This window comes from Apostichopus japonicus, chromosome 16 (assembly GCF_037975245.1).
Source record: "Apostichopus japonicus isolate 1M-3 chromosome 16, ASM3797524v1, whole genome shotgun sequence".
NCBI lineage: Eukaryota > Metazoa > Echinodermata > Holothuroidea > Aspidochirotida > Stichopodidae > Apostichopus > Apostichopus japonicus.
The window spans coordinates 29644285-29671510 of NC_092576.1; the positions used below are offsets into that span (position 1 = coordinate 29644285).

Sequence of the window (27226 nt, forward strand, 5' to 3'; positions counted from 1 at the left end):
TATTTTCTGAGCTGAGTGTTCTTAAAGAACTTGTGGCCAGGTTTGAAAACAGCATTGACTAAATTAAAAAATGGAAAAGTTCACATTCTTATGTAACCCACTTATTCACCTACCCTATTACGTAATATAAGATACCATTCAAGTCTCAGTCTTCCGATTGTTACGATCCCAGATGCGCTCACGCATTCTACATAACTGGAACTCGCCAACAAAGTGGTTCGCAGACTTCGTGAATATTCATAGCCTACTAGTACATTCCTTTACACTCCGGGTATAAAAGCCATAGACGCCCGATTGAGCGGCCTCTCCGTTTTCTCCGTTCGTTCTGTTCAGAGGTTGTCGCCACACCTCTGATGGTTCCTTGTCTTGATTACTGTGGCCATTTTAAACAAAGTACATATTAAACTCTATACTTTTGTCGGAATTCCGACCTACTACATTCTAATGGATTCTCGTCGCTCTACCTGAACTTAATCTACATCCAGCCGAACTACTTCTAAAGCAAACCTGGACACTATCCGCCTAGCACTAAGGTAACTCAAGAACTAAGCAGTTAATTGAATTAAGAAACTATAGCTATGTATGTTCATATTTATACTTTAGTAAGCTATGCTTTTAAACTTACTTTCATCCTCGTGTTCTCCTTTTATGTCACGTGATCTGTTCTCCACATTAAGTATGGAAACGGTCACGTAACAACATGTATCTTGTTTTGCCACTATTATATTGCAAAGTCCCAAGTTTATTTGCTACATTCCACTTTTTGACATTTTGTACATTATGGGATAAATAAATATGGTATCAAAACTCAATGAAAAAATGAAAGTAAATATAGAGTATCGAAATAGTATACGTGAGATGAGTAAAGGAATCACAAATAATTAAGAGGATACTTTTCTGGTCTGGTCCCTTTGTAACTTGGATAGTGCAATGAACAACACCCACCCACCCTCCCCCACATAACCATCGAAATATATATATATATATATATATATATCACTTATGAAGAAAGAAATATGAGAAGAAAAAAAGGAAGTATAACTAAGATGAATTGCTATAAAATAGGTATTTTTTCAGTTATATTCTCTTAAATGTATTGAGTGTGGAAGAAATTTTAAAAGTGAAAATGTGCTAAGAATTTGAAAATGGTTAAGACTGGTACTACAAAATGGATGGTGTAGCAAATTCATCTAACAAGTGTTATAGGATAAAAGAATAGTATAAAAGTAATTAAAAACTGCTTGGAGAGGATCAAGAGTGAAGGACCACCACGAGAGAGGGACATCAAGGGAATCATGAACTTGTTGTCTATCCAGTATACCCTTAATGTTACTGGAGTTTTTAACCTTGTACGAACATTTACCTCCCTGAATATTAAGAGAAAGTTAATTTGTTCTTCGCCAGTCAGAAATGTTTCAAAAATCACCAGTAGCTTCAGCAAGAGTATCACCTAAGTTCTTATTTTGTAGGAATACGGTGGTTTCATCAGCAAACAAGACAAAAGTTGACTTCCCGTTTATATAGATAATAAAACAATAGGGTCCTTGTACAGAACCCTGCGATACACTAATATTATATATGAAACAATCTGAGTGGGAACTATTACACTGTACATAATAACATATAGTATGGAGAATGATTATATAAAATGAAATAAATTGTTTGCCTATGGTGTTCGTGTTACCCCCATAACTGGTTTCAAAGTTAACACCCACCATAGGCAAACAATTTATTTCATTTTATATAATCATTCTCAAGACTTGATTTAACATGAGCAGGTTTCTTCATGAATCTGACGTAAAATATAGGGAGTGTGTACAACATACATATATTTCATCTCAGTAATGAGTGAACAGCAGTGTGATGTGACAAACAATAAATAAACAATAATATGGGCTGTCCTGAGATGACAATTGACCTCAACAGCAGACTTCTTGTACTAAATGTGATACATGAAGGTAATAAATATGACATCTTGCTGAAATGTGTAAATCATGGTTTTCAAAATTTTTCTCCCTGGTCAACCGAAATTTACACAAACCTTCTGCCCACAACATTAGGCTTCTTGTTCAATTACATACCAAAAAGCAGTATTATGGTCAAGTAGATGGAAGCAAAGTAAATGTTGGCTTTTGTTGGCTTCAAATGACATTTGACCTCCACCAAAATCTATAGTATTAGATCTGCTGACCTTTTACTTCCAAAAACAAAACGCTTCTTGTACTCCATGTGGTACTTCTACACATCAAACATTCGCCATCATGAATGCAAATATTAGAATTTTTATTGTAAACCCACCACCCCCCCCCCTCCCCCCATAAAATAACTGAAATCCATTCTTCAGGTGATCAATATTTTGAAATAGTCATTAAAACACCACAACCGGTGAAATCAATGATGGTGCTTCATGCTACTCATCACCAGCCTCTTGGTCAGTTATGTTTTGGCTTGCCTGCAGAATGTTAGTGGTAGTTGCAGATTCTTCTAAAGCAAATCTTGAGCTTTGTCTTCTTAAGGCCTCTTCCAAATCTGGTTTCCTGTATGTGCTGCTCACCGGTGGAGGTACATTAACGAGGCCACTAAGTTTCGGTTCTCCTCAAGACTATGGAATGCCTGCTCCATGAGGTGATTGACATATCCTACAAATATTGCCAAAAATTGCCTGTTACAATATTGCAGAAATCGAAATGTAAAATGAGGCACATTTTATGAAACTCACCGAATGTAACTTGGCTCTGTATTTCTCTCAGAGTATAATCTCCACGCTTAGCTCGAGGGAAGTCTATCGCATACAGCTGTTCCCAGACTTTGTTAGCGCTGGATCACGGTTGCTGTTTTCGTTGTAGTGAAGGCCAGCAAGTAACCTGCAAAGGATATATAGCACTCATCATAATATAATGTAACTTCAAACTGACAAGAGAGAAATTGTTCACGTGCATTGGTGGTGGGGGCGGGGGGTCAGGAGGTAATTCTTTTCGCATACTCACCTGCATGTCATGCCTTCATAGGAGAATATCGTCAGTTTCGGAGCAAAATAATTCAACAAAGAATGAAAAGCTTCGATTCTGGATATCTGCTTCTTTGCTTTGGAGACATCCTCTTCACGTCGTTCTTGAGTCTTGTTCCAAGGAGTAACTCGTTTAGTCTCTCACATGCGTCTGAACCTATGAAGGAAGGAAGATATCCATGGTCAGTTTCCAGCCTAGGAAGAGAGGTATTTGTGAAAAAATGTAAATAATTTCCAGGCCGTTTCTCCAAATTATCTATCTATATCCAGTTGCTAAAATGTACCTTCAAACTGCCTTAGGTTTTTTCATGCAAACTTTCCTACATTGAGAGAATGTTAACATCAGTTTTGCTCCGGTTCTCCTTGAGTTGGTGATGTAAAGTTACAAGTACTGATGCTTGCAATACTCTCCTGTCAATTAAAACTAATTTAAGCATGGTACTTTTGCTTGTTCTTTTTACAATTCCAACACACCTTTAAAATCTATATTCCTTTCTGCTAACAAGCTTTGTGTACTTACCTGGAGTGGGCGAACACATGCATGAAAAAGCTCCCCATCATGGCCAATGTGAATGTTCTGCACATGGTTTGCTACAGAAGCAAAGTTTTCCAGCATCATGTCTGGGTTACCACCAGGGGTGGAGGCAGCTGACCAGTGGAGGTGGCTAATGATGCTTTTGCACCATTCGTTGACAGCGTGACATCTCTTCTTACCAAGTGCAATAATTTTCTTCTTTATTGCTGAAAAAATAGCAATTCAATACATTATCACTATTTGAAAGCAGAAAATAAAAAGACAAAATAGTTCCTCGCCAACAGAAGAATCATCACTTAACTGGAATGCTTTTTCTGAACTTAAATAATTGGTGCCTAAATAGAGCATTTCATCAACAATCAACTCTCACATTTAGAATTTTTGGGGGGGGGGGGCTTTTTTATAATGAATCATTTGTTCAGGTATTGAGCTTGCATTTTTAAATACACAAGTAGTTGGGAAATAAATAATATTGCAACCGTATTAAATCTACGGCTTTTATAAAATCCAGTTTGCCTCCCAGGTTGGCACCCCCAATTTCAGATATGTGGGTAGTGGGAATGATGGAGGAATCTTAATCCTTGAAATCTTCAGGTGATGAAATACTTCTGATACTTTTTAAGAAAAGTCACCCAGGAAAGAACCTGGGCACGAAAACCAAACTACCAAACGACTGATCCGCTCTCAGCCCCAGTCCCCTTGCATCGGGACTGTGACTGTGTGATCATCGTCAGGTGTGTATCACCTTCTGATACCACTTTGGAAGACAGATATTAAAGGAAATAAGAACGATTTTCAAACCTGAATAATGGTAAAGTCCAAAATCGGATTGACGTTCAGCTCCATAAGAGTATAACTTCCAAATTTGGCTGTGTGTCCAGGACTATCAGCTCTAGCATCTCCGCCCAGCACCAAAGGCTTTCCAAGCTCCATTAGTCTAGAAACCAATGTGTGCTGGGTTGTCTCCCACACTTTGACAATCGTAGGCTGCAGAAAGTCAGTTTGGTGCTTAAAAAAAGTTCTTATATTGTGTGTTTTACATCCCATATGCTTTAACACTCTTACAGTTTTGGTAGGGCTGGCTCCTGCAAAAAGGATTGCTCCCGAAAAAAGAAAGTTGCCAGCTGGAGTATCTTTTATCATGGGTTGACTGTTCCATGTGCGCTTCCAAGAGCAAGAGGTGCACGACTCCTTAATTGACACCATTGTCCCAATGATGCTGCTTATCACTGCTTCTGCACCGTGGAAGCACTGCATACACACTGTAAATAGTGAAAGCAGACATGTCCCAAACACTATAAAGTTGTTTTCCCCAAAAACTGTCTTTCGACCTTCTGTGTCACTACTGAAAAAGGAGAGAATACACAAGACCTATATAAATAGAGAAATTAAACCACAGCAACAATTGCAGATAAAATACTTAGAAAACTCTGTTACACTTTGAAATCAATGTAGAAGCACCTTTCAGTGGTTCTGTTAAATGACCCAATTAACTTTAGACCAAAGCTGAAAGTAGAACACCTTATACAAACCAAAAGCAAGGAGATATATATTACCAATATAGTACTCAACCATTGATACCTGCTGTATGAAATGTAATTATCATAGTTCCAAACATAAACTTTTAAAGGACCTTTCCCAAATATGTTAATTTAATGCACTAAGAGAAGCTTTTTGCCCTAACACAATGACCAAAAGTGAACACAAGTTCCTGAACACACAAAATCTCCAAGAAAAATGACATGAGATACATGTTCAGTCAATTTTTGTTATATATACAGACAAGATAAATGGAAATGACTAGTGTAGTGAACAAATGTGTTTGAAAATTACCTATCTGTCTCCGAGTCAGATGATGGAGTGTGGTCAGAAGGTATATAATCTTCCTTTTCACCATCAGATTCCTCTTCAACCAGCTCTGCTGTATCATCTTCCACTGGTTAAGGTGCAAGTATGTCCTCTTCAGATGAAGGCAACAGAGAACATTGCACCTCTGCTTCTCTTAATAATACTGCACGGCTTTCCTCAAAATCAGTTGAGTTTCTGAAAGTTAGAGTACAGTTGGAGTGAAACTTTTGTGTGACCAACTCTCATTAAAGCAGCATCTCCCTACAAACTTCCAGAAAGTAAACAAAATGATTGATAAAATCACAAAACCCATCTCTGTATGCCTCATGCATGTGTATTTTAATGCATCAGGCATCAGACATACAAAGATGCCTGATGCATTCAAATACACAAATGTGTATTTGAATGTTGTCCGTAACAACTGAAAAATGCCTGTTGTTTATACTGTAATATTGGCTCGCCTGTTTTGACTATCACATACAAAAATTTAGTGAATGAAACAAGTTTGATTTGCTTTATTAACACAAATGACCTAACCTTCAAGCAAGCTTTACCTGATAATTACAATAAATTTTTATACCAATGCAGAAATTGAATAAGTAAAATGCCATAAACAACCTAATATGCAATTTTGGAATTACCTCTCTGCTATTTACTCAATTTGTGTTTTCGATCAGAATTGGTGAATCATTAGCAGTCAAGTTTCTACTTAATTGCAAGCCTTGGCTTTAAAGCCAACACAGTAATGACTACTTGTCCATTAAAAACGAAATTATATATACTTTACATTCAAGATATGCGAGAGAAAAGACTGAGTGTGCAACCACATTCCCTTTGCTATAAAAAGTCAAACTGTGCTGGTTGTTGAGAAACAAGTGTTTTACAATGTATGAGGGTACATTTTCATATACTACCTTTTTGTAAGCCTGTTGGGTAGCATTGTATTCTTCTTGACCTCTTCTTTGCCTTCTCTGGCAGAACTGTCAAGATAGTCTGTGCTGACTTTGTAGATGAGGATGACTCCACCTATTGTGTGGGAGGAGGATGTACAGCATTGATCAATCAAAAGTGTAATTTTGCATTAATACTGTACGTACTACCTGGCACAAACCACCTACTATACTTTTTGGGCTCAATGAACTAAATATGTATTAACACTGAATGGTTTTTAAACCACAAATATGGTGTTATAATACCCTTGTAACTGATAGTGCTGGCAACATTAGTTATCCGATACTCAGTTTAGGCAAGACACATCTCAGAGTGTCACTGGCACAGTAGAATTCATTTGAATAAGCTCTTTCTCCTAACTAATCATGCCCTACCATATGTGAATAAAATTCCAATTAGGAAATGAAACCATGGTACTGCATTAGAACCAATCATTTTTATCAACAATACATCAGTTGAGAACATGTGTATGAAACAACAAAAACACATTCAAAACTCGGAAAGGATCAACCTCTCAGGCATACTTTTTTATGTAGAACTCACCTCTCCTAAAGTTAACTTCAGATATCAGTTCATCTGGTGTCTGACTGTGGCGGAGATCATTTCCTTTTGACATATCTGGGGCTGAGGGCGCTATTACAGAATTGGAGTTAGAACTCGTGATTTGCAGAAAGCAAGGAATTTTTAGCCTGCACGATATCAGTAGATTCCATCCTCTTTTGAACAACGTTTTATCACTGGATATCCATGCAAGAGTTACAATCTACCATGATTTAACTAATTTCATTATTGGAGAGTCACAGTCATGTAAGTTTTGTGATAAATTGAGTTTTCCCTTTTTAAAAACCGAAGGTAGCCAGTGTCCCCTTTGCGGTGATTAATTGGGACTATAGTACCGGTTGCACGAAAGATTTCCCTGGGATCCATATTTTCCAATAGGGTCTTTACGTTTTGTTAGTGTGTCTTTGCACTGTCCCCAGGGGTTATTCCGTTATGTTCTTTTTATACCTCCAGACATTTTCACATTGTTTTGTCATTTTGACAGGAATTATAGGTGTAATTTGGTGGTTTTCAGGTTTGGGTGTTCAGAAATTGGGGGTGTTCGAAAACTGGCTCCTTTTTGTTTACTCGCTAAATTATGTATGATTTGTGTACTTTGTGATGTTTATTTACATTATTTAGCTCCACTAGGCTATTTTACAGTACAGGAGTTGGTGCATATACTGAATGGTTTTCTGATAGTTGATGAAACAAGACGTTTTATTCTTCCTCCTTTTCAGGATTACACCTTTTGCCATGTCCTGTATTTTCACAGATCATGCAGACTCCTTTTCTGGTCGAGTTACTCTGCATTATTGATAAGCAGACTTAACGCATTCATTGACCCTACCGGTCCGGCCCTTAAAGTGTCAAGGCCCTTTCACACATTTCATGTGTTGCCATTTCCTTTATGCTAGGCCTATGTTCTTTGTTCTTATGATCTATTATATCACGTACAAGTATGGTTCACTATTTTTCGTATATTACCTCAGTACTGTACACATATTCATTACTTTCAGGTGTTCTTACAGTGTTGTAATCTATTGATTATTTGTTTTGACCTAGTGGCTCAGTCGGGACAAGCCATTTGTTTGACTGTACTTTTTCTACATCTATTTTCCATGTACATTTACATGTGCTGTTGTACCTTTAGAGTATAAACAACCAACCAAACATGTTTTCCTTGTGTTTATTAGACACCAGGTGTCTTTTGTGTCATCTACCATGTTTAATACACTTTCATAGGTTTTTTATTGATAATTTTCCTATTTACTAAGTAGCTTATTTCTACACATTCTCATTATGGAGCCCCATGATAGAGCCAGGTGAATTGCAGTATCATTGGATGAATGATTTGGGATATGTTTAGCTGTGCTTCTCTTGTTAACCCAACTGGTTCTCATATTTGATAACATTTTCTCATTTCAAGCTACCGGATATTATCAGACGGCTGTTCCAGTTCTACCAGTATCTTATCATACATTTGAAGTTATATATCTTGCATGTTTTACTTGTGAGTAAGATAGTTATGAGTTGTTATATATTATATCTCAACAGTTCACCGTTGAAGTATAATAAAGTGGAATCCATTGCTCAGATCCTTGGCCGCTTCTTTTTTATTTTCATCGGTTCACACTAACTGGTCGATTACAAAATTACCGGTTCTACACATTGGCCAGTACACTGACAGACTTCATTTTCCCTGTCATATGCTGCCACTATTTCTTCAAGCATCCATCAAATGAAAGACAAATACTTGAACATAATGTAATGATACATGTGATCTTCCTACTACCGATCTAATGCAATTCTGCCATATGTACATACCACCATGCCTTTCCGCCATAGGTTTTGTTTTGATTCTCTTCGTCATGGTGGCGAAATGGTTCAAAATATGTCACTTTGGTTACAGTCAGTAGCCTACCGCACCTAGCCTTGACACGTATCACATTAAGCAATTTATCAATATATTGATTTATCATAGGCTTAGTCTATGCTCAATTGTTATATCAACTTTGCTTGTCGAATAGGCCTGTAGAGGATTTAGCTTTAATTAAATGAGAAGATTAATTACGCTCAATATTAACTTCATCAATGTTTTGACTCATGCTGGGTCAAGAGATATTGGTTTCGATTAAAAAAGGATAGTTTTATTCTGACGAACGATTAGCAATATCTTTCACACAGTGAAAGATTATATAGCTACTTACGACTATGACTTGGATTACGATATTGAACGACTCGACAAAGATCACATATTTGAAATAACCTTTATTGTTTTTCCCTATTTCTATTCAATATAACATCGGATATGTGTTGCCCCCGCTTCTGTGCGAATAATATTATTTTTATGGATTAGGATTTCCATATTGGGATTTGTGTTTGAATTTTTCATTGGAGCCTGTCTGTAGGGTTCGTACGAGACAGCGACCTATATAATTTACCGCCTAATAACCCTAGCGTCTAAAGGCCCACTCAAGTCAGATGGTGAAACACTCCTCATGATGGTCCCTTACTTCGCCTAGTATTTGCGTGCATTATGCTACGTCAAGGCTAAGGAAGGCTTGGCTACACAGCACTTGCACTATAGCAATGTAGGCAAACCAAGAACTGTAGTAAGAGTAACGTTACAGTTGTAGTTTAACGTTACGTTTGTAGTTTGCTTTTTGTTGACCACACACTTTGTGTTTTTTACGTTGGCCTTTCAATAGTTTGTAGTGAGTTTAGTGTAGTTTTGGCTTTGTTGCGTGGTTTTTGTTGTTAGTAGGTGGGTGAGTGGCTTGCCACAACCCTCGCTGTCATGGCGGCTCGCCGTGACAGGAAAAATCGTATTGTTGAGTTTTTCCGGGGAGGCTACGGTCGTCCCCGGACAAGTTTTTTTTTTCAGTTTTGCGTTCTGTTAGTTTAAAGATCCCTGGAGAGGTTGACGCGCTTCAGCGTAAGCCTCTCCGGGGTATGAATGATTTTGATGTTCGGTTCACCTCGGAGGCTCCCCGCGTCCATGTGTTGGAGGGAGTTGAGGGACTGAAGGTCACACCGTATGACAGTTCGGTGTGGGTGACAGTCCTCCATCTCCCTCTGGACATGTCTGAACAGGTTGTTGTGCGGACACTAGGGCGTTTTGGGAAAGTGACCGGCTACGAGGAGCCGGAATTCCTTGAATGTAAAGGTGTCAAGACCGGGACTAGGCGAGTTAGAATCGAACTCAAGTCCGATATCCCCTCTACCTTGTGGGCTAATGGGCACAGTGCCCACATTGCATATCCGGACCAGCCTCGCACTTGTTGGAGGTGTGGACTGGAAGGGCATGAGGCCAGGTTGTGCCCGAACAAGCGGTGTAGCCGCTGTTTACAGGTTGGGCATACCCTGGCCGAGTGTAAAGGTGATATCGTGTGTAACTCGTGTGGGAAAACGGGCCATCTGGCCAGTTTATGCCCAGACCGCTCATACGCCGCGAGAGTGGCTACGGACGTGGTTGAAGCGGTCCCCGTCCCGGCCTCCGTACCAGCTGACACCCGACACCGTACCACCTGATGCTCCTGTCATCGCCCCAGTGTCCGATACTAGCGCCCGGTGGAGGCTTTGTTCCCCCTTTCGTGTCCGACCTCTCCCCTGATCGAGCTTGTCGAGACTGCCAGCCTGCCCACTGAGGCAGAGCAGGACAAAACGGCGGAGATGGTACTAGCGGAGTGGCATGCGGCGCAGGATGCCGCTTGTACTGGTTCACCGGTAGCTATGCCCGCTATCGGTGATACTAGTTGGGCCCCGAGTCAACCGGCCCAAGAGACATTAAGTGGTTCAGATTCTGACTCGCCAATGGATGACTGCACTACAGCCCTATTAGTTGTGGCTAAGGAGTCCTCCGATTGGTTTCATGAGACGAAACAGGCCACTGATCTCATTGACTCGAGTGGCCCTTCCACCCTACCCGCAGCCGCTTCCGCTATACCGGACACAATGGTCGCTAGTGGACCTCCTGTTCCTGACAGGGAGGTCCACTCGATCAATGACGAGGAGCTAAGAACTCTGCTCCCTCGTAAGAAAAGGGGGAACACTGCCAGGGGCGTGAAAAGACCCATATTGGGAAAACTTCGCAGGTAATGCGCAGGCCTATTGTCTACCATCGGGACGGCGTACCCCGGATGAAGTTTTGGAGTGGGTTATTTTTCAGGTGTGTGTGGAGGGGGGGGGGGGTTGTGTGGTCTTACATAATATGGGTTGGGGGTTCTGTTTGGTTTGGAGTTGGCTTTTTGGGGCTGGTTTGTAGAGCTTTATTGTTTTGGTTCTGTTGGCCTTTGGGTCCGTGTCCTTTTCATGTCACGTTGAACGCTACATTGTATACATTTGTGGGTGAGTGAGAGATTTCTGTGTGTGGGTTTTCAGTTGGGTTTATGGTGGTTGTCTTTGCTGGGATTGTTTTTGCTTTTGTTGACCTATGGTCCGTGTCCTTTTTTCTTTGCACGTAAAAAGCACACACAATGCCACAGCCAAGCCTAAGTTCTGGTTAGGATTAGGCTAGCCTAGTCTATATTGGAGGCTTGGCCATATTGGATCACTTTGATAACAGTTTGATCTGTTGATTATACTTACATTCTTCTGTGACCGCCTCTCTGAGCTAAATCTTTGACGTTTGGTCAGTCCTGGCTCATCCTAAGGAGTTGATTTGACCCTCAATCTTAAGAGTCCGTTTCTGCCCAGATGTTGATCCAGTAGTAGTACTACTAGTACTAGGACCCGTAACGTTAGGCTGGTCCACTGTTTTGCCTACGGTATTCTTGTCTTCGCTCGCCCCACTATATGCAACCTTGATTGTGGGATATTTTCCAGGCAATATCGTTCTTTTGCATTTAATTCCGAGGCTTTCCTTAATTTGGAATGATGGATCGTAGAAATCCTCCGTGAAATGGCCACTGCACATAACAAATGTTTGTGTTGCGTGTTTAAAATCGGACCGACAGTTTTCAACGAATCGTGTCCAAATTCTTCGATTCCTCTTGTCTTTTGGAAATGCGTGCAGGTGAATCCGTCTTTACTTGTGTTGGAGCAACCGCCAACTACACATCGGTTTGGCATAATTAGCAGTTACGAGATAAATTCACTTAAAAACAAAACTCCAAATCTCAATTACTACAGTTTACAGGGCACTGCAAAAGTGTTATGTTGTTAACTACACGTTTATGCACTTGATGTAAACATAGCGTCCCGGAAGTGAGCTGGGTTTCTCGACTGACGTCACGTCTCACTACCATATATAGCAAAATTTTGGGGAAATCTTTAGTAACCCTCGAATTTTTCATCATCGACAATGCTAGCTACGTTTGACACATATTTCATATCATTTGAAAGCTACGAGTGTACAGAATACGATGATAACATTTTCTTTTTCCATTTCATAACCTCTTTAATATGTTAATTTTATATAATAGGCTGAATGTAGTTTGTGCTTGGATTTGGTGAAGTGCAGAAAAAAACATCCTGTCTTATATTATATAGTGTGTTCCGTCATGTGGTTGTTATATTTGTAGGATTTATTTGGCTATATGCGGGTGCCGCACTAAACCAGTAAGTGACCTGCGTTTACGCTTGTCGCACATAATGTGCCTGTATTCATCGAATAGTGTTTGTGTTCAAGGAGTACTTGTCGTATGGTTGAGTTAAATCCGTAGTTTCATCCACGGGGGTTACATTGAAGAAGAAACCGCACTTGTTTTCCCCTCATAACATTGAACGCCGTCATATATAACTTCACGATATCAATGCCCGTTGCGCGGGCATCGAATGGAATAACGGAAGGAAGCACGAAGCAGTTGGCTTCGTGGAGTGCAGACGTGTTTTTTGCTCTCGCTCTCCATATACTACACTGTACTATATTAACTTATACTGTATTGCACTGTATTGTACTGTACTGTACTGTGCTTCCCGCCAGGCGGGAGTGGTATTTTCTGTTAGTACGTGCGTGCGTGCTACAGGCGTTGGTTTGTTTTTCGATATATTGTTCTTACTTCACTATTACTTTTGTTTTGGTTCGTTTCTTGCTCCTCCGTGGCCTAGCCACCTTGCGGTATCATGGCGTCGCGCCGTGATAGCCGTATTGTTAACTGTTATCCTGCTGAAAGCCACGATCGTGGCCCCCAAGTTCCGTGCGGAAAGCCACGATCGTGGCTTTCATGTAAACACCCGAAATATTGCCACGTGGCTTGTGATTGGTTGACACTAGGCACTAGATATCGCGTCAGCGAATAGGAGTTGGTATTAGAAGCTACTATAATGCCGAACTTGACCATAAATCCATAGGAAATCGGCAAATTATATGCCAAATCCAAACAGAATCCAGACGAAAATGCAAGCAGATTGCAATACGGAGCATGGTAAAATTCGCTATACTACTACCAACAGTGAAGAGGCAGTCGGAAGAGCGAAACTTTCACTAGTTTTCAGAATTATTATCGGACGTTTTGGAGTGTATTTCAAGATGAATTCGGACGACGAAAGTGATTTTGATAACTTTGGAGACAGCATTTCTGATATTGCTTCCGGTGATTCAGCTTCGAGTGATTTCAGTGAGTCTGAATCATCCGATGGATCAGACTCAAGTGATGATGGTGGGCCTAACCTAGGCCTACTAGTTAGGCCGTGGATCGCTATACCAGATTTACAAACGGACATAATGCCAGCTCATACGTTCCAGTACAACGGTGACAGTGGTGTTGTTGCAGCCAATTTTCGGCCTGATATGAAGCCAGTGGATTATTTTTCGAACCTCATGACTGATGGAATTTTGCAAGAGATCGTAGATGAAACTAACAGGTATGCCAAGGAAAAAGTTATGAGAAATACACCTCTGCGGAGAAAGTCAAGATATGCTGAATGGAATGGCACTGACCTTGAGGAAATGAAGGCATTTTTGGGGATCATTGTCAATATGGGTCTTGTCCAAAAAACATGTCTCAATGCATACTGGGATAGCTCCAATCCATCTCAATCGACCCCTTATTTTCGACACGTCTTTCGGAGAGACAGGTTCTTACTACTGTTGTTGGCTTTCGTGGAGTGCAGACGTGTTTCGCTCTCGCTCTCCATCTGATACAGCTACTTTCTTACCTTACCTTACCTTACTGTACTGTACTGTGCTATACTTCCCGCCAGGCGGGTGTGTGCGTTTGTCGTATATAGTTATCGTATATCGTTTTAAGTTTAAACCTGTCTTTATAGTTTGTTTTTGTTACTCCTCTGTGGCCTGGCCACCTTCGGTATCATGGCATCGCGCCGTGATTCGAAAATTGTTAAGTTGACCTTCACCGGTGAACAAGCGGTTCCACCGGTGCAAGTTTTTAGTATTTTAAAAAGTAAGGGTGTTGTTGTGCCTGGAGAGGTTGATGCTCTACAAGCTCTCCAGGGTCGTAATACGTATGATCTACGTTTTACCAGTGACGTGACCCGGCAGAAGGGTGTCACGTTGCTGAGTGGGGTTGAAGGTTTGACAGTTACTCCATACGAACGTTCCGTATGGGTAACTGTCATCCACGTAGGATTAGAGGTGCGTCAAGAACTTGTCGCAACTGTTTTAGGTCGGTTCGGGGCTGTCAAGGCTATTAAAATGTGCTCCTACGCACAGGCCCCTGGGGTGTTCAACGGGCACCGACAGGTTCGGATCGACCTCAAGTAGGACATTCCCTCCTTCCTTTTTATTGCCGGGCATAAAGCTCACGTGCGTTACCCCGGTCAGCCCCGTACCTGCTTCAGGTGTGGGGAGACCGGGCACGAAGCCAAGGGCTGCCCAAATAAAAAGTGTGGGCGCTGCCTTCGTCTTGGGCATGATACCTCTGCTTGCCCAAGCGAAGTCGTGTGCTCACTCTGTGGGAAGGAGGGACATGTCTTTCGCGCTTGTCCCTCCTCTTATGTCTTTATGACAAAGAGTGGGGGTCAAGCAAAGGCGCCAAGTTCTGGCGCACCTACTGCCCCGGAGGAAGCTCCACGCAAGGAGGGGGAAACGGGTGCGGATTCACTCTCCGCACCTCCTTCACCCTCCCCCGTAGTTGCAGACCCCAACCCCGTGCCCGCACCGAGAAAGTCTACACCAGCTTCCCCCATCAACCCCGTGCCCACACCGTCTCCACCACACAGCGAAGCGGACACGGGGTCTCCACCAGCTTCCCCCATCAACCCGTCCAGTTCCGTCCCCAGTCCGCCGCCGGTATCGCCAGATCCGGAGACTGTCCGACGGCGACTCCGGGGACTCGGTAGTCATCGGGTCTCCGGAGGCTCTGTCTGACAGCGACTCCGGAGGCTCGGTGATCGTCGAGCCGAAACGTGCCACTGGGACGAGCTGGTACGACGAGATGGGGGAACCATCACTGAAAAGGTCGGCCTCAAGTGACGACTCCGACGACGATATGTCGTCTAGAGCGCGCTTGAAGCTTACAGAATCGACGTCGGCGTAGTTTTGCCCCATTGCCCTCTCATGGCCCATACATTTTCAGTTGCCACCTTGAACGTGAATGGCATGAGGGATCATCGCAAGCGCAGTCGCATTTTCCAATATTGTATTTCAATGGAAGTCGACTGCGTTTGCCTGCAAGAAACACATATTTTGGAAGAAGATGTCCCTCTATGGGCCTATGAGTGGGGTGGTGGGCTGCATGCTTCGTTTGGTTCGTCTTCATCCTGTGGCACTGTCATCCTCCTGTCACCTCGTCAGGCGGGTTGTGCCACTAGGGTGGAGACGGATCACGAGGGCCGATTGGTTTGCATTCTTTTCAAGTATCCACAGGGTAACATCTCCCTTTGCAATGTGTATGCTCCCAATCGGCCTTCTGCTAGACGAGATTTTTTTAACACACTGCCTTCCTTTGTTCCTGGTAGTGCTCCATGTGTCATGGTCGGAGACTTTAACTGTGTCCCAGACTCGGGTCTTGACAGACTCGGGGCTTCTGTGTCTGCTAGTCCCGACGCTGGGATCACAGAATTGGACAGATTCACTTCCGCACACCTTTTAGCCGATGTCTGGAGGCGTATACACCCGTGTAGTACGGTGTATACGTGGGTGAGGCCTAACGGAGAAGATGCCTCCAGGATAGATCGAGTGTATGCGCCCGTAAGTTTGAAATTTTCGGGTTGCGAGACGCTCAGCTGTCCGCTCTCTGACCATGACACTGTGGTAGCACGTTTTGTTTTGCCTTCCATTTTCCCGATCGGGCGGGGCCTATGGAAGCTTAACTGTCGGATTCTTGGCGAGGCAGAATTCCGCCAAGGTTTCGAGACCAGGTACAAAGGATGGCAAACATTGAAGCCGGCCTTTGCTTCTACATCCCAGTGGTGGGATAATATCAAGTTGCGCATCAAACGCTACGCAATTCAGTATTGCGTGACCCGCGCACGGCGTCGAAGAGAAAAATTCTCGAAGCTGTGCGCGGAGGTGAAGTTTGGCGACCCTTCGGCAGTCATCGCTTTGCAGACGTATCTCGATGAAAAGTACCACGGTGCCCGCGTCAGGGCCCGTGTGGAAGCCGAGGAGCGCCCTTCACTGAGGTTTTACCAGTCCGTTAGCTCATCGGCGGGTGACAGACGCGTCCCGTCTGTGCGCGCTACCGATGGGACCGTGGTCAGTGACCCTCACGGCATTGTCCGCGTATATAAAGAGTATTATTCGAGTTTGTTTACGCGTGGCAATGTCGACTTGTCGGCACAGTCTGATTTATTGAGGGGAATCTCAAAAACCGTTCCCCACGATGTCAATGATATTTTGGGGGGCGGAATAACCACTGTTGAGCTTTGGAAGGCGCTTTCGAAGATGAAGAATGGCAAGTCCCCGGGTTCGGACGGGCTTCCGAGGGAGTTCTACCGAACCTTCTGGGCAACAATAGGACCCGACATCAGAGCCGTCTTCGAGGACGCCTTCCAAAACGGACTGTTAAACCAAAGTCAACGTCTGGGCATGATTACTTTGCTGCCAAAGTCTGGGGACCCCTTGGATCCCCATAACAAGCGTCCGATCACCTTGCTAAATGTGGACTACAAGTTGCTGGCTAAGGCTTTGTGCAACCGCCTTGCACTGGCTATGCCGCATCTTGTTGGTGATCTCCAGACTTGTGCAGTGAAGGGTCATTGCATCCAGCAGAACTTGTGGTTCATGCGCGACTTGACCGACTTTGTTATTGAGCGTGATCTGCCATGTGCATTGGTGTCTCTGGACCAGCAGAAGGCCTTTGACATGGTGGATCGCGGTTTTTTAATGAATGTATTGGAGACGTTTCAGTTGCACCCAAATTTTCGTAAATGGATTTCTGTTTTGTATGAAGAAAGTTTCAGTTTTGTTATCGTAAATGGGTTTTGTTCGGAGGTTTTTAACGTAGAGAGGGGGGTGCGCCAGGGGTGCCCTCTGTCTCCATTACTTTATGTTTTGTTTAGCGAGTCCCTCTCTCGTCTTTTGGAAAGGGACTCCAAACTTGTTCCATTCGTTGTGCCAGGGGGTGCCAAAGTGAAATGCGCTCAATATGCAGATGACGTGACATGTATTGTTTCGAGTCTGGGCTCCTTTCGCGCACTCTCGCAGGATCTATCTATTTTTGAGAGAGCTACCGGGGCGAAGTTGAATCCAGAAAAGACAAAGGGCCTTCGTCTTGGTAGCTGGAGATACAGAGACTTACCATTCGGTGCGTCGTGGTCGGATCAGAATATCAAAATTAATGGTATATGGTTCGGCTACGATGCACCTTGTGATGTCACCTGGAACGAGAGGGCTGAGGTATTTCAGAGCAGACTCGAAACCTTTGGCACCCGCTGGCTTTCGATCTTGGGGAAAGTCACTGTTATTAATCGTTTCGTTTCGCCCATCTTGTGGTACCCGGGCGCGGTGTACCCTATTCCGCGTCGCGTCCTGGTACGGTTGGAGAGGGCGATTTTTTCATTCATATGGTCTGGGGGTACAGAGCTTGTCAAGAGGGCGGTATTGTACCAAACACTGGAGAAGGGGGGACTAGGGGTGGTTAATCTGGGAAGTAAATTGACCTTTTTGTTATTTAAGCAGTTGTTTGTAGCGGTAACTGACCCAGGGTTGCCTTGTTCATATTTTGTACGTTTTTGGGGCGGTTTGCACCTGCGTCGATGGGTCCCGGCGCTGTTTAGCAACAGAGAACCGCATAGTAGTACTCCAAACAGGGTGGTGCGTGTCATCTGCTCCGCTCTGATTGAGTTGCCCCCTGTTGACCTGTCACAGCCGGCCCTCGTTCACAGTTCGTTGAGGGATAAGGCCTTGAATGCAACTTTTGTCCAGGGACGTCATTCTGCCGAAGTATGGCGTTCGGTGCATTCAAAGCTGAATGGTTACAGGCTCCGTGATCTCGCATGGAGAGTTGCACACGGTGCCTTGGTGACCAACCTAAAAAGATATCATTGGCGATTGGGTGATGGACTGTGCCCTAGGACCGGCTGTGACAGCTTAGAGAGTACTGCTCATGTTTTTTGGCATTGTTACTTTGTAGTAAACTTATGGGAGTGGTTCCAGACCTGGACCGACCGTGTTACGGGAGACCGTTCATGGTCGGTAGGGCAGGGCTTTATTTTATATGGGGTAGACCCTCCAGTTTGTTCGGTAGCTGTGTTGCACCGCATCATTTTTGTTTGCTCTATTGTAAAAAAAACATGTTTGGCGGAATAGGTGTAATTTGGTTTTTAGGGGGAAATTTGCCAGTTGGCAGGCAGTCCTGGAGTCGGTGAAGTCCGACATTCGCCTTCAGATTGAAGGCGATTTTCGCCGCTTATCTGGGGCTGCCTTTTTTGGACGCTGGTGTGCTGGGGAGGGGTTTTTCGTTTCGCTGCGTGCGGGTCGTCCTTCTGTACGTTTTTGAATGTTTCAGTGGGGGGGGGGGTTGGGCGTTTTGTCTCTGCAGGTCGGCGGGCGCATGTTTTTTTGGCTCGCTAGACCTTAGTTTCGTTTGTCAGAATGGGATGGTTCGGTAGTGCCGTTTGGCCGTGACGTTTTGTATCCCGCATGGCGGGTCACGTAAAAAGCACTGTTGGCCATGTTCAACATGCCTACAATGAAATGTGATGCCACCAATATTTTTACTGACTCAGAAAAAAGAGCATACTCTCTCATCCACCGAGTTGGGGAGACATCGCAACAAAACTACATCATGAAAGAGGCAGTTTCTGTTGATGAAAGCCTAGTGGGTTTCATGGGGCGGTACCGGGGCATCCAATACATGCCGAACAAGCACCATCACAAATTCGGAGTGAAAATGTGGTTGTTATGCGAAGCTGACACTGGCTATGCCTATCACATGATCATGTACACAGGAAGGAGACCTGGGCAGCCAAGACAGGACAATCAGGGATACAAAGTGGTGATGGGTCTCATGGATCCCATTTTAGATAGGGGACACCACTTATTTGTCGACAACTTTTTTTCCTCACCAAAACTTTTTCGTGATCTCTACGATCGGAAAACCTTTGCCACTGGGACATGCCGGAGTAATCGAATGGGACTTCCAGATAGTATCAAGAGGAAGCTGGCAAAGGGTTCTGCAGCTGCTTCACGTTCTGGGCCCCTGCTATCGGTTGGATTCCATGACAAAAAACATGTTATCATCCTGTCAACAGTGGCCAGCGCAAATATGAAGGACGTGACATCGAGGCGAGGTAGGGCTAGGCACATTCCTCATGGGATCGAACTGTACAACAAGTCAATGGGTGGAGTTGATTTGAGTGACATGCGTCTGTACTGTTTCCTAGATGAGCGGAAAACTTGGAAATGGACAAAGAAATTATTCTTCAACGTCATCGGTCGCATGACTCTCAATGCATACATCCTCTACAAGGACCATGTGACAAAGGCTGGAATCAAGCCCATGGAGAGACGGATTTTCCAGGTGAAGTTGGTGGAGGGACTTGTTGGAAATGTAACAGCTCCTGCCATCAGCAAAGGGGGAAGACCACCAAGCAATCCTATCGCTGCTGGTGTCAGGCTGAACAATCCAAGATCTCACTTGAAGCAGACGAAGCTTGCAAAAGGAAAGCGGAGAAATTGTGTCATCTGCACTGATCACCAAGCCCGGCCAACACCAAAACGAGTGCGGACTAGCTACATCTGTCAAACCTGTGATGTTGCTCTTTGCCTGGGACCCTGCTGGGAGCAATACCACACTAAACAAAACTTGTAAGAACTGTCTTGAGACTCTGGACAAACATGTGAAAGAAGAGAGCGACACTAGTACTCATTTTTCTCATTTTTCATTCATTTTCAATTGATTGATTGATTAATTGATTGATCAATTAACTAATTAGTTCATTATATGTACATGTTATCACTGGAAAACTGAATAAAGATACATACCTCCTGAAAAGAAATACTTTCTAAGCTTATGGGACATGTTAAAACAGATACAAATTGAAACAGAGCAGAAACTGCATTACAAACTGCATTTTATAGAAAAACTACGCGCACTGCGTAGGTTGTGTGTAAAACTCCGCAGGATAACAGTTAAGTTAACTTTTACCGGTGAACAAGCGGTTCCACCGGTGCAAGTGTTCAGTATTTTGAAGAGTAAGGGTGTTGCGGTTCCTGGAGAGGTTGATGCTTTGCAGGCTCTCCAGGGTCGTAACACGTATGACTTACGGTTCACCAGTGACGTGACCCGGCAGAAGGGTGTCACGTTGCTGAGTAATGTCGATGGTTTGACAGTTACGCCATACGAACGTTCAGTATGGGTAACTGTCATCCACGTAGGACTAGAGGTGCTTCAGGAACTTGTCGCAACTGTTTTAGGTCGGTTTGGGGCTGTCAAGGCTACCAAAATGTGCTCCTACGCACAGGCCCCTGGGGTTTTGAACGGGCACCGACAGGTTCGGATCGACCTACAGCAGGACATTCCCTCCTTCCTGTTTATTGCAGGGCATAAAGCTCACGTGCGTTATCCCGGTCAGCCCCGCACCTGCTTCAGGTGTGGGGAGACCGGGCACGAAGCCAAGGGCTGCCCAAACAAAAAGTGTGGGCGCTGCCTTCGTCTTGGGCGTGATACCTCTGCGAAGTTGTGTGCTCACTCTGTGGGAAGGAGTGACATGTTTTTCGCGCTTGTCCCTCTTATGTATTTATGACAAAGAGCAGGGGTCAGGCAAAGTCGCAGAGTTCTGACGCACCTACTGCCTCGGAGGAAGCTCCATGCAAGGAGGGGGAACCGGGTGAGGATTCACCTTCCGCACCTGGTTCACCCTCCCCCGTAGTTGCAGACCCTAACCCCGTGCCCGCACCGAGAAAGTCTCCATCAGCTTCCCCCATCAACTCGTCCAGTTCCGTCCCCAGTCCGCCGCCGGTATCGCCAGATCCGGAGACTGTCCGACGGCGACTCCGGGGACTCGGTAGTCATCGGGTCTCCGGAGGCTCTGTCTGACAGCGACTCCGGAGACTCGGTGATCGTAGAGCCGAAACGTGCCACCGGGACGAGCTGGTACGACGAGATGGGGGAACCCTCTCTAAAAAGGTCGGCCTCAAGCGACGACTCAGACCACGATATGTCGTCTAGAGCTCGCTTGAAGCTTACAGAATCGTCGTCGGAGTAGTTTTGCGTCATTGCCCTCTCATGGCCCATACTTTTTCAGTTGCCACTTTCAACGTCAATGGCATGAGGGATCATCGCAAGCGCAGTCGCATTTTCCAATATTGTATTTCAATGGAAGTCGACTGCGTTTGCCTGCAGGAAACACATATTTTGGAAGAAGATGTCCCTCTATGGGCTTATGAGTGGGGTGGTGGGCTGCATGCTTCGTTTGGTTCGTCTTCATCCTGTGGCACTGTCATCCTTCTGTCACCTCGTCAGGCGGGTGACTAGGGTGGAGACGGATCACGAGGGCCGATTGGTTTGCATTCTATTCAAGTATCCACAGGGTAACATCTCCCTTTGCAATGTGTGTGCTCCCAATCGGCCTTCTGCTAGACGAGAATTTTTTAACACGCTACCTTCCTTTGTTTCTGGTAGTGCACCATGTGTCATGGTCGGAGACTTTAACTGTGTCCCAGACTCGGGTCTTGACAGACTCGGGGATTCTGTGTCTGCTAGTCCTGACGCTGGGATCACAAAATTGGACAGATTCACTTCGGCACACCATTTAGCCGATGTCTGGAGGCATATGCACCCGTGTAGTACGGTGTATACGTGGATGAGGCCTAACGGAGAAGATGCCTCCAGGATAGATCGAGTGTATGCGCCCGTAAGTTTTAAATTTTCGGGTTGCGAGACGCTCAGCTGTCCGCTCTCTGACCATGACACTGTAGTAGCACGTTTTGTTTTGCCTTCCTTTTTCCCGATCGGGCGGGGCCTATGGAAGCTTAACTGTCGGATTCTTGGCGAGGCAGAGTTCCGCCAAGGTTTCGAAACCAGGTACAAAGGATGGCAAACATTCAAGCCGGCCTTTGCCTCTACATCCCAATGGTGGGATGATGTCAAACGCTTCGCAATTCAGTATTGCGTGACCCGCGCACGGCGTCGAAGAGAACAAAGAGAAAAGTACCACGGTGCCCGCGTCAGGGCCCGTGTCGAAGCGGTGGAAGCCGAGGAACGCCCTTCACTGAGGTTTTACCAGTCCGTAAGCTCATCGGCGTGTGACAGACGCGTCCCATCTGTGCGCGCTACTGATGGGACCGTGGTTAGTGACCCTCACGGCATTGTCCGCGTATACAAGGATTATTATTTGACTTTCTTTACGCGTGGCAGTGTCGACTTGTCGGCACAGGCCGATTTATTGAGGGGAATCTCAAAAACCGTTCCCCACGATGTCAATGATATTTTGGGGGGCGGAATAACCGCTGTTGAGCTTTGGAAGGCGCTTTCGAAGATGAAGAATGGCAAGTCCCCGGGTTCGGACGGGCTTCCGAGGGAGTTCTACCGAACCTTCTGGGCAATAATAGGATCCGACCTCAGAGCCGTCTTCGAGGACGCCTTCCAAAACGGACTGTTAAACCAAAGTCAACGTCTGGGCATGATTACTTTGCTGCCCAAGTCTGGTGACCCCTTGGACCCTCATAACAAGCGTCCAATCACCTTGTTAAATGTAGACTACAAGTTGTTGGCTAAGGCTTTGTGCAACCGCCTTGCACTGGCTATGCCGCATCTTGTGGGTGATCTCCAGACTTGTGCAGTGAAGGGTCATTGCATCCAGCAGAACTTGTGGTTGATGCGCGACTTGACCATGTGCATTGGTGTCTCTGGACCAGCAGAAGGCCTTTGACATGGTGGATCGGGTTTTTTTAATGAATGTATTGGAGACGTTTCACTTGCACCCGGTTTTTCGTAAATGGATTTCTGTTTTGTATCAGTACAGTTTCAGTTCTGTTATCGTAAATGGGTTTTGTTCGGAGGTTTTTAACGTGGAGAGGGGGGTGTTTAGCGAGTCCCTGTCTCGTCTTTTGGAAGGGACTCAAGACTTGTTCCATTCGTTGTGCCAGGGGGTGCCAAAGTGAAGTGCGTTCAATACGCAGATGACGTCACGTGTGTTATTTCGAGTCTGGGCTCCTTTCGTGCCCTCTCGCAGGATTTATCTATCTTTGAGAGAGCTACCGAGGCGAAGTTGAATCCGGAAAAGACAAAGGGCCTTCGCCTTGGTAGCTGGAGATGCAGAGACTTACCATTCGGTGCATCGTGGTCGGATCAAAATATCAAAATTAATGGTATGGTAACGAGAGGGCTGAGGTTCTTGAGAGCAGGCTCGAAACCTTTGGCACCCGCTGGCTTTCGATCCTAGGGAAAGTCACCGTAAGTAATCGTTTTGTTTCGCCCATCTTGTGGTACCCGGGCGCGGTGTATCCAATTCCGCGTCGCGTCCTGGTGCGGTTGGAGAGAGCGATATTTTCATTTATTTGGTCGGGTGGTACAGAGCTTGTCAAAAGGGCGGTAATGTACCAAAAACTGGAGAAGGGTGGGTTAGGGGTGGTTCATCTGGGAAGTAAATTGACCTTTTTGTTATTTAAGCAGTTGTTTGTAGCGGTAACTGACCCAGGGTTGCCTTGTTCATATTTTTTACGTTTTTGGGGCGGTTTGCACCTGCGTCGATGGGTCCCGGCGCTGTTTAGCAACAGAACCGCATAGTAGTACTCCAAACAGGGTGGTGCGTGTCATTTGCTCCGCTCTGATTGAGTTGCCCCCTGTTGACCTGTCACAGCCGGCCCTCGTTCACAGTTCATTGCGGGATAGGGCCTTGAATGCAATTTTTGTCCAGGGACGTCATTCTGCCGAAGTATGGCGTTCGGTGCATTCAAGGCTGAATGGTGGCAGGCTCCGTGATCTTGCATGGAGAATTGCACACGGTGCCTTGGTGACCAACCTAAAAAGATACCATTGGCGATTGGGTGATGGACTGTGCCCGAGGACCGGCTGTGACAGCTTAGAGAGTACCGCTCATGTTTTTTGGCATTGTTGCTTTGTAGTTAACTTATGGGAGTGGTTCCAGACCTGGACCGACCGTGTTACGGGAGACCGTTCATGGTCGGTAGGACAGGGCTTTATTTTATATGGGGTAGACCCTCCAGTTTGTTCGGTTGCTGTTTTGCATCGCATTATTTTTGTTTGCTCTATTGTGAAAAAACATGTTTGGCGGAATAGATGTGATGTGGTTTTTAGGGGGAAATTTGCCAGTTGACAGGCAGTCCTGGAGGCGGTGAAGTCTGACATTCGCCTTCTGATTGAAGGCGATATTTGCCGTTTATCTGGGGCTGCCTTTTTTGGACGCTGGTGTGCTGGGGAGGGGTTTTTCGTTTCGCTCCGTACTGGTCGTCCTTTTATGGTTTTTGGAATGTTTGAGTGGGGGGTTGGGCGTTTTGTCTCTGCAGGTCGGCGGGCGTATGTTTTATTGGCTCGCTTGACCTGAGTTTCGTTTTTCAGAATGGGATGTTTCGGTAGTGCCGTTTGGCCTTGACGTTTTATATCCCGCATGGCGGGTCACGTAAAAAGCACGGAAGGAAGCAAAAGATGCATCTATTGAAGCAGTATCATTATGAACGGACAAGAGCTACTTAAAAAATGATTACATTGAGATTCAGATTCTTTTTATTAAGACATAAGACTTAAAACAAAGATACGTAAAAACGGTAAAATACAAAATACAGTAAAACAGCACCAGAGATACTTGTGAAACATTGGATTGCACAATGAGCAAGAATACTGACCTAACGAGTAAAAGATTCATTATGAAGTTTAATACGAGGGATAAAGGAGGATTTGTAACGATTCGTAACGGCACGGGGTAGTCTCACCCGCCCACTGCGGGGTATTATTGCACTTTCCAAATTAATGTGTGGAGGGTGGCTACTGTTGTTCAGAACCCCAGCAAGTTTACTTTGAAGGTGAAGATGATATGAGGTGTTCACTGACTGCTGACGTTCGCCTAGGATGCGACTGACTTGGCTTATGATAGAATCTATCCGTTTTCTGTCGGTACCATTGACATTACCTCGCCAACAATTAATGCAATGTGACCACACACTGAAAATCAGACAATTGTAGAAAATAGAAGGAATGTTTCTACTGATGTTGAAGGTGTTCAATTTCCGCAAGCAATAGAGTCTTGGATTGATCCGTCTTACCAAATAATCAATGTGGTCATGCCAATTCAGCTGATCATTCAAAACTACGCCAAGGTACTTATAGGACGAGACACGGTTTACAGCCAGGTCTTTCATGATCTCCTTTCCTAAAATCAATCACCATTTCCTTTGTTTTCTCGACGTTAAGCTCAAGGAAATTTTCATCACAGTAGTCTACAAACCAATTTATTTGAGTATATAATCATTTGAACTTATAATTTGGCTAAGTTATTGGCATGCAATTTGGATTACCGGCGGTAAATAAATAATGAAGTACAAAAATATTATACAAGATGAATTAAAAAAGAATTCGGATGCGTATACTATACAATAAATATATATATGTATATAATATTTTAAATTGAGTGATATCACTTACCGTTTATTTTTACGAAGTGAAATTTTGTCACGGCTACATGACCCTATTGGTATTTGACATTTTGAAGTATAGAATATATCGTTCGATTACCTTTAGTATGGTAACGTTACATTTTTGTTTTTCTTGCCAGTAAACAACTTCTACAACAAGAAGAATGGAAATAGTAAAAAATCTTTGCAAGATGACTTCTTTACGTCTATTTTAGTGATTTTGTTTACCGAAATTTGGCTTTAATGCTATACCTTTTTTATTTGGGATAAGACTTTGTTTTTTTTTTCATGAATATACTAATATAATCCTGAAAGTTTTGGTAATTGAATCATACAAGTTTCTCTTATTGGGGACAAAAATTTAGTCTTTTTCGTGAAACAGGATTGTCTGTAATAATATCATGAAATTTTGAATAATTACATAATATAATCGATGTTGGGTGACACGAGGTAGGAGCACTTCCGTAACAGCTGGCGGGCTTTTCTTTCACCGGCGATGTAAGCATCCCAAAGGGCAATTAGCTGTCCCTGGACCAAGCGATATTTGTTGGCGTTGTCTACGATGCAGTTCTTTGTCAGACACTAGACGTACTTGGATGCCGACCATGTAGGTTGAAAGTTAAATTTCCTCTGCGAGCGTGGCGATTCAGGGCCCCGTGCCAGCCCTCGAGATCGTTGTAGGTGCGGACAGGTTGTCTGAAGACACTCCATGTAAGTGGTTTCCAGAGGTCTCTTCTATCCATTGGCGTCGCATATATGCAACAAGCTCCTCTAGTTTCTCTCTTGTGGCCTTCTGCTCCAATTTTTCAAACACCGCCTGTATATGTTCATGCGGTAGATATGGCAAGGCGAGGAGCTGTCGGCACAGTTCCTGGGTTCCATCGTCGTTCCGATATGCTGGGCAAGTCTGATCTCTTGTATTATTCTCCATATACACTGTGTCCAATGGAAGGCCAGCCTCTAATTGTGACGTTCGGAAATACTCGAGGGATAGCATTCCAAACGGTCCTTTCAGTCTTATACAATCTGTCACTCTTTGGGTGGTAGTGAGTTTCTCAACGGCTTTCAGAACTCTTCCGTTAATCTCTCTCGCGTCTCGCTTCTCGGCCTTTTGGCTAAGATCATGTGTAGTATCTGTTCTTTTCGGGAATGGTGATACACACCTGACGATGATCATACAGTCACAGTCCCGATGCAAGGGGACTGGGGCTGAGAGCGGATCAGTCGTTTGGTAGTTTGGTTTTCGTGCCCAGGTTCTTTCCTGGGTGACTTTTTCTTAAAAAGTATCTCTCTCGCGTCTTGCCGACATCTAAACGAACATGAGGGGCACCTACTTCACGTTATCTCCACTGCGCACGAAGGAATATATGGACATCAGCTGGCTGAACGGATCATCCACAACCTT

The 27226-nt window shown here is 44.4% G+C and overlaps 1 protein-coding gene, 1 long non-coding RNA gene and 1 pseudogene across 5 annotated transcripts; 2 read left to right on the forward strand and 1 right to left on the reverse strand.

The window, feature by feature from the left end:
* Position 1: 1 nt before the first annotated feature.
* Positions 2-6878, reverse strand: LOC139981931 (uncharacterized). Of its 4 annotated transcripts, none has more exons than XR_011797933.1 (6): positions 6305-6878; positions 5376-5585; positions 4288-4887; positions 2988-4147; positions 2720-2864; positions 2-2639 (listed from the first exon to the last, which is right to left on the reverse strand). It is a non-coding gene; the product is annotated as an uncharacterized lncRNA (long non-coding RNA). The 4 variants fall into 4 exon arrangements; XR_011797931.1 differs by having other exon boundaries at positions 2988-3164; positions 3528-4147; positions 5376-6878; XR_011797932.1 differs by having other exon boundaries at positions 2988-3748; positions 4344-4887; positions 5376-6878.
* Positions 6879-6890: 12 nt separating this feature from the next.
* Positions 6891-20936, forward strand: LOC139982504 (piggyBac transposable element-derived protein 4-like). Its single transcript, XM_071995399.1, has 2 exons — positions 6891-13939; positions 18891-20936. Exons 1-2 carry the CDS (start codon positions 13192-13194, stop codon positions 20039-20041), a joined length of 1899 nt encoding a protein of 632 aa, XP_071851500.1. The 5' UTR covers positions 6891-13191; the 3' UTR covers positions 20042-20936.
* Positions 20937-26916: 5980 nt separating this feature from the next.
* Positions 26917-27011, forward strand: LOC139983886 (U2 spliceosomal RNA; annotated as a pseudogene).
* Positions 27012-27226: the final 215 nt, after the last annotated feature.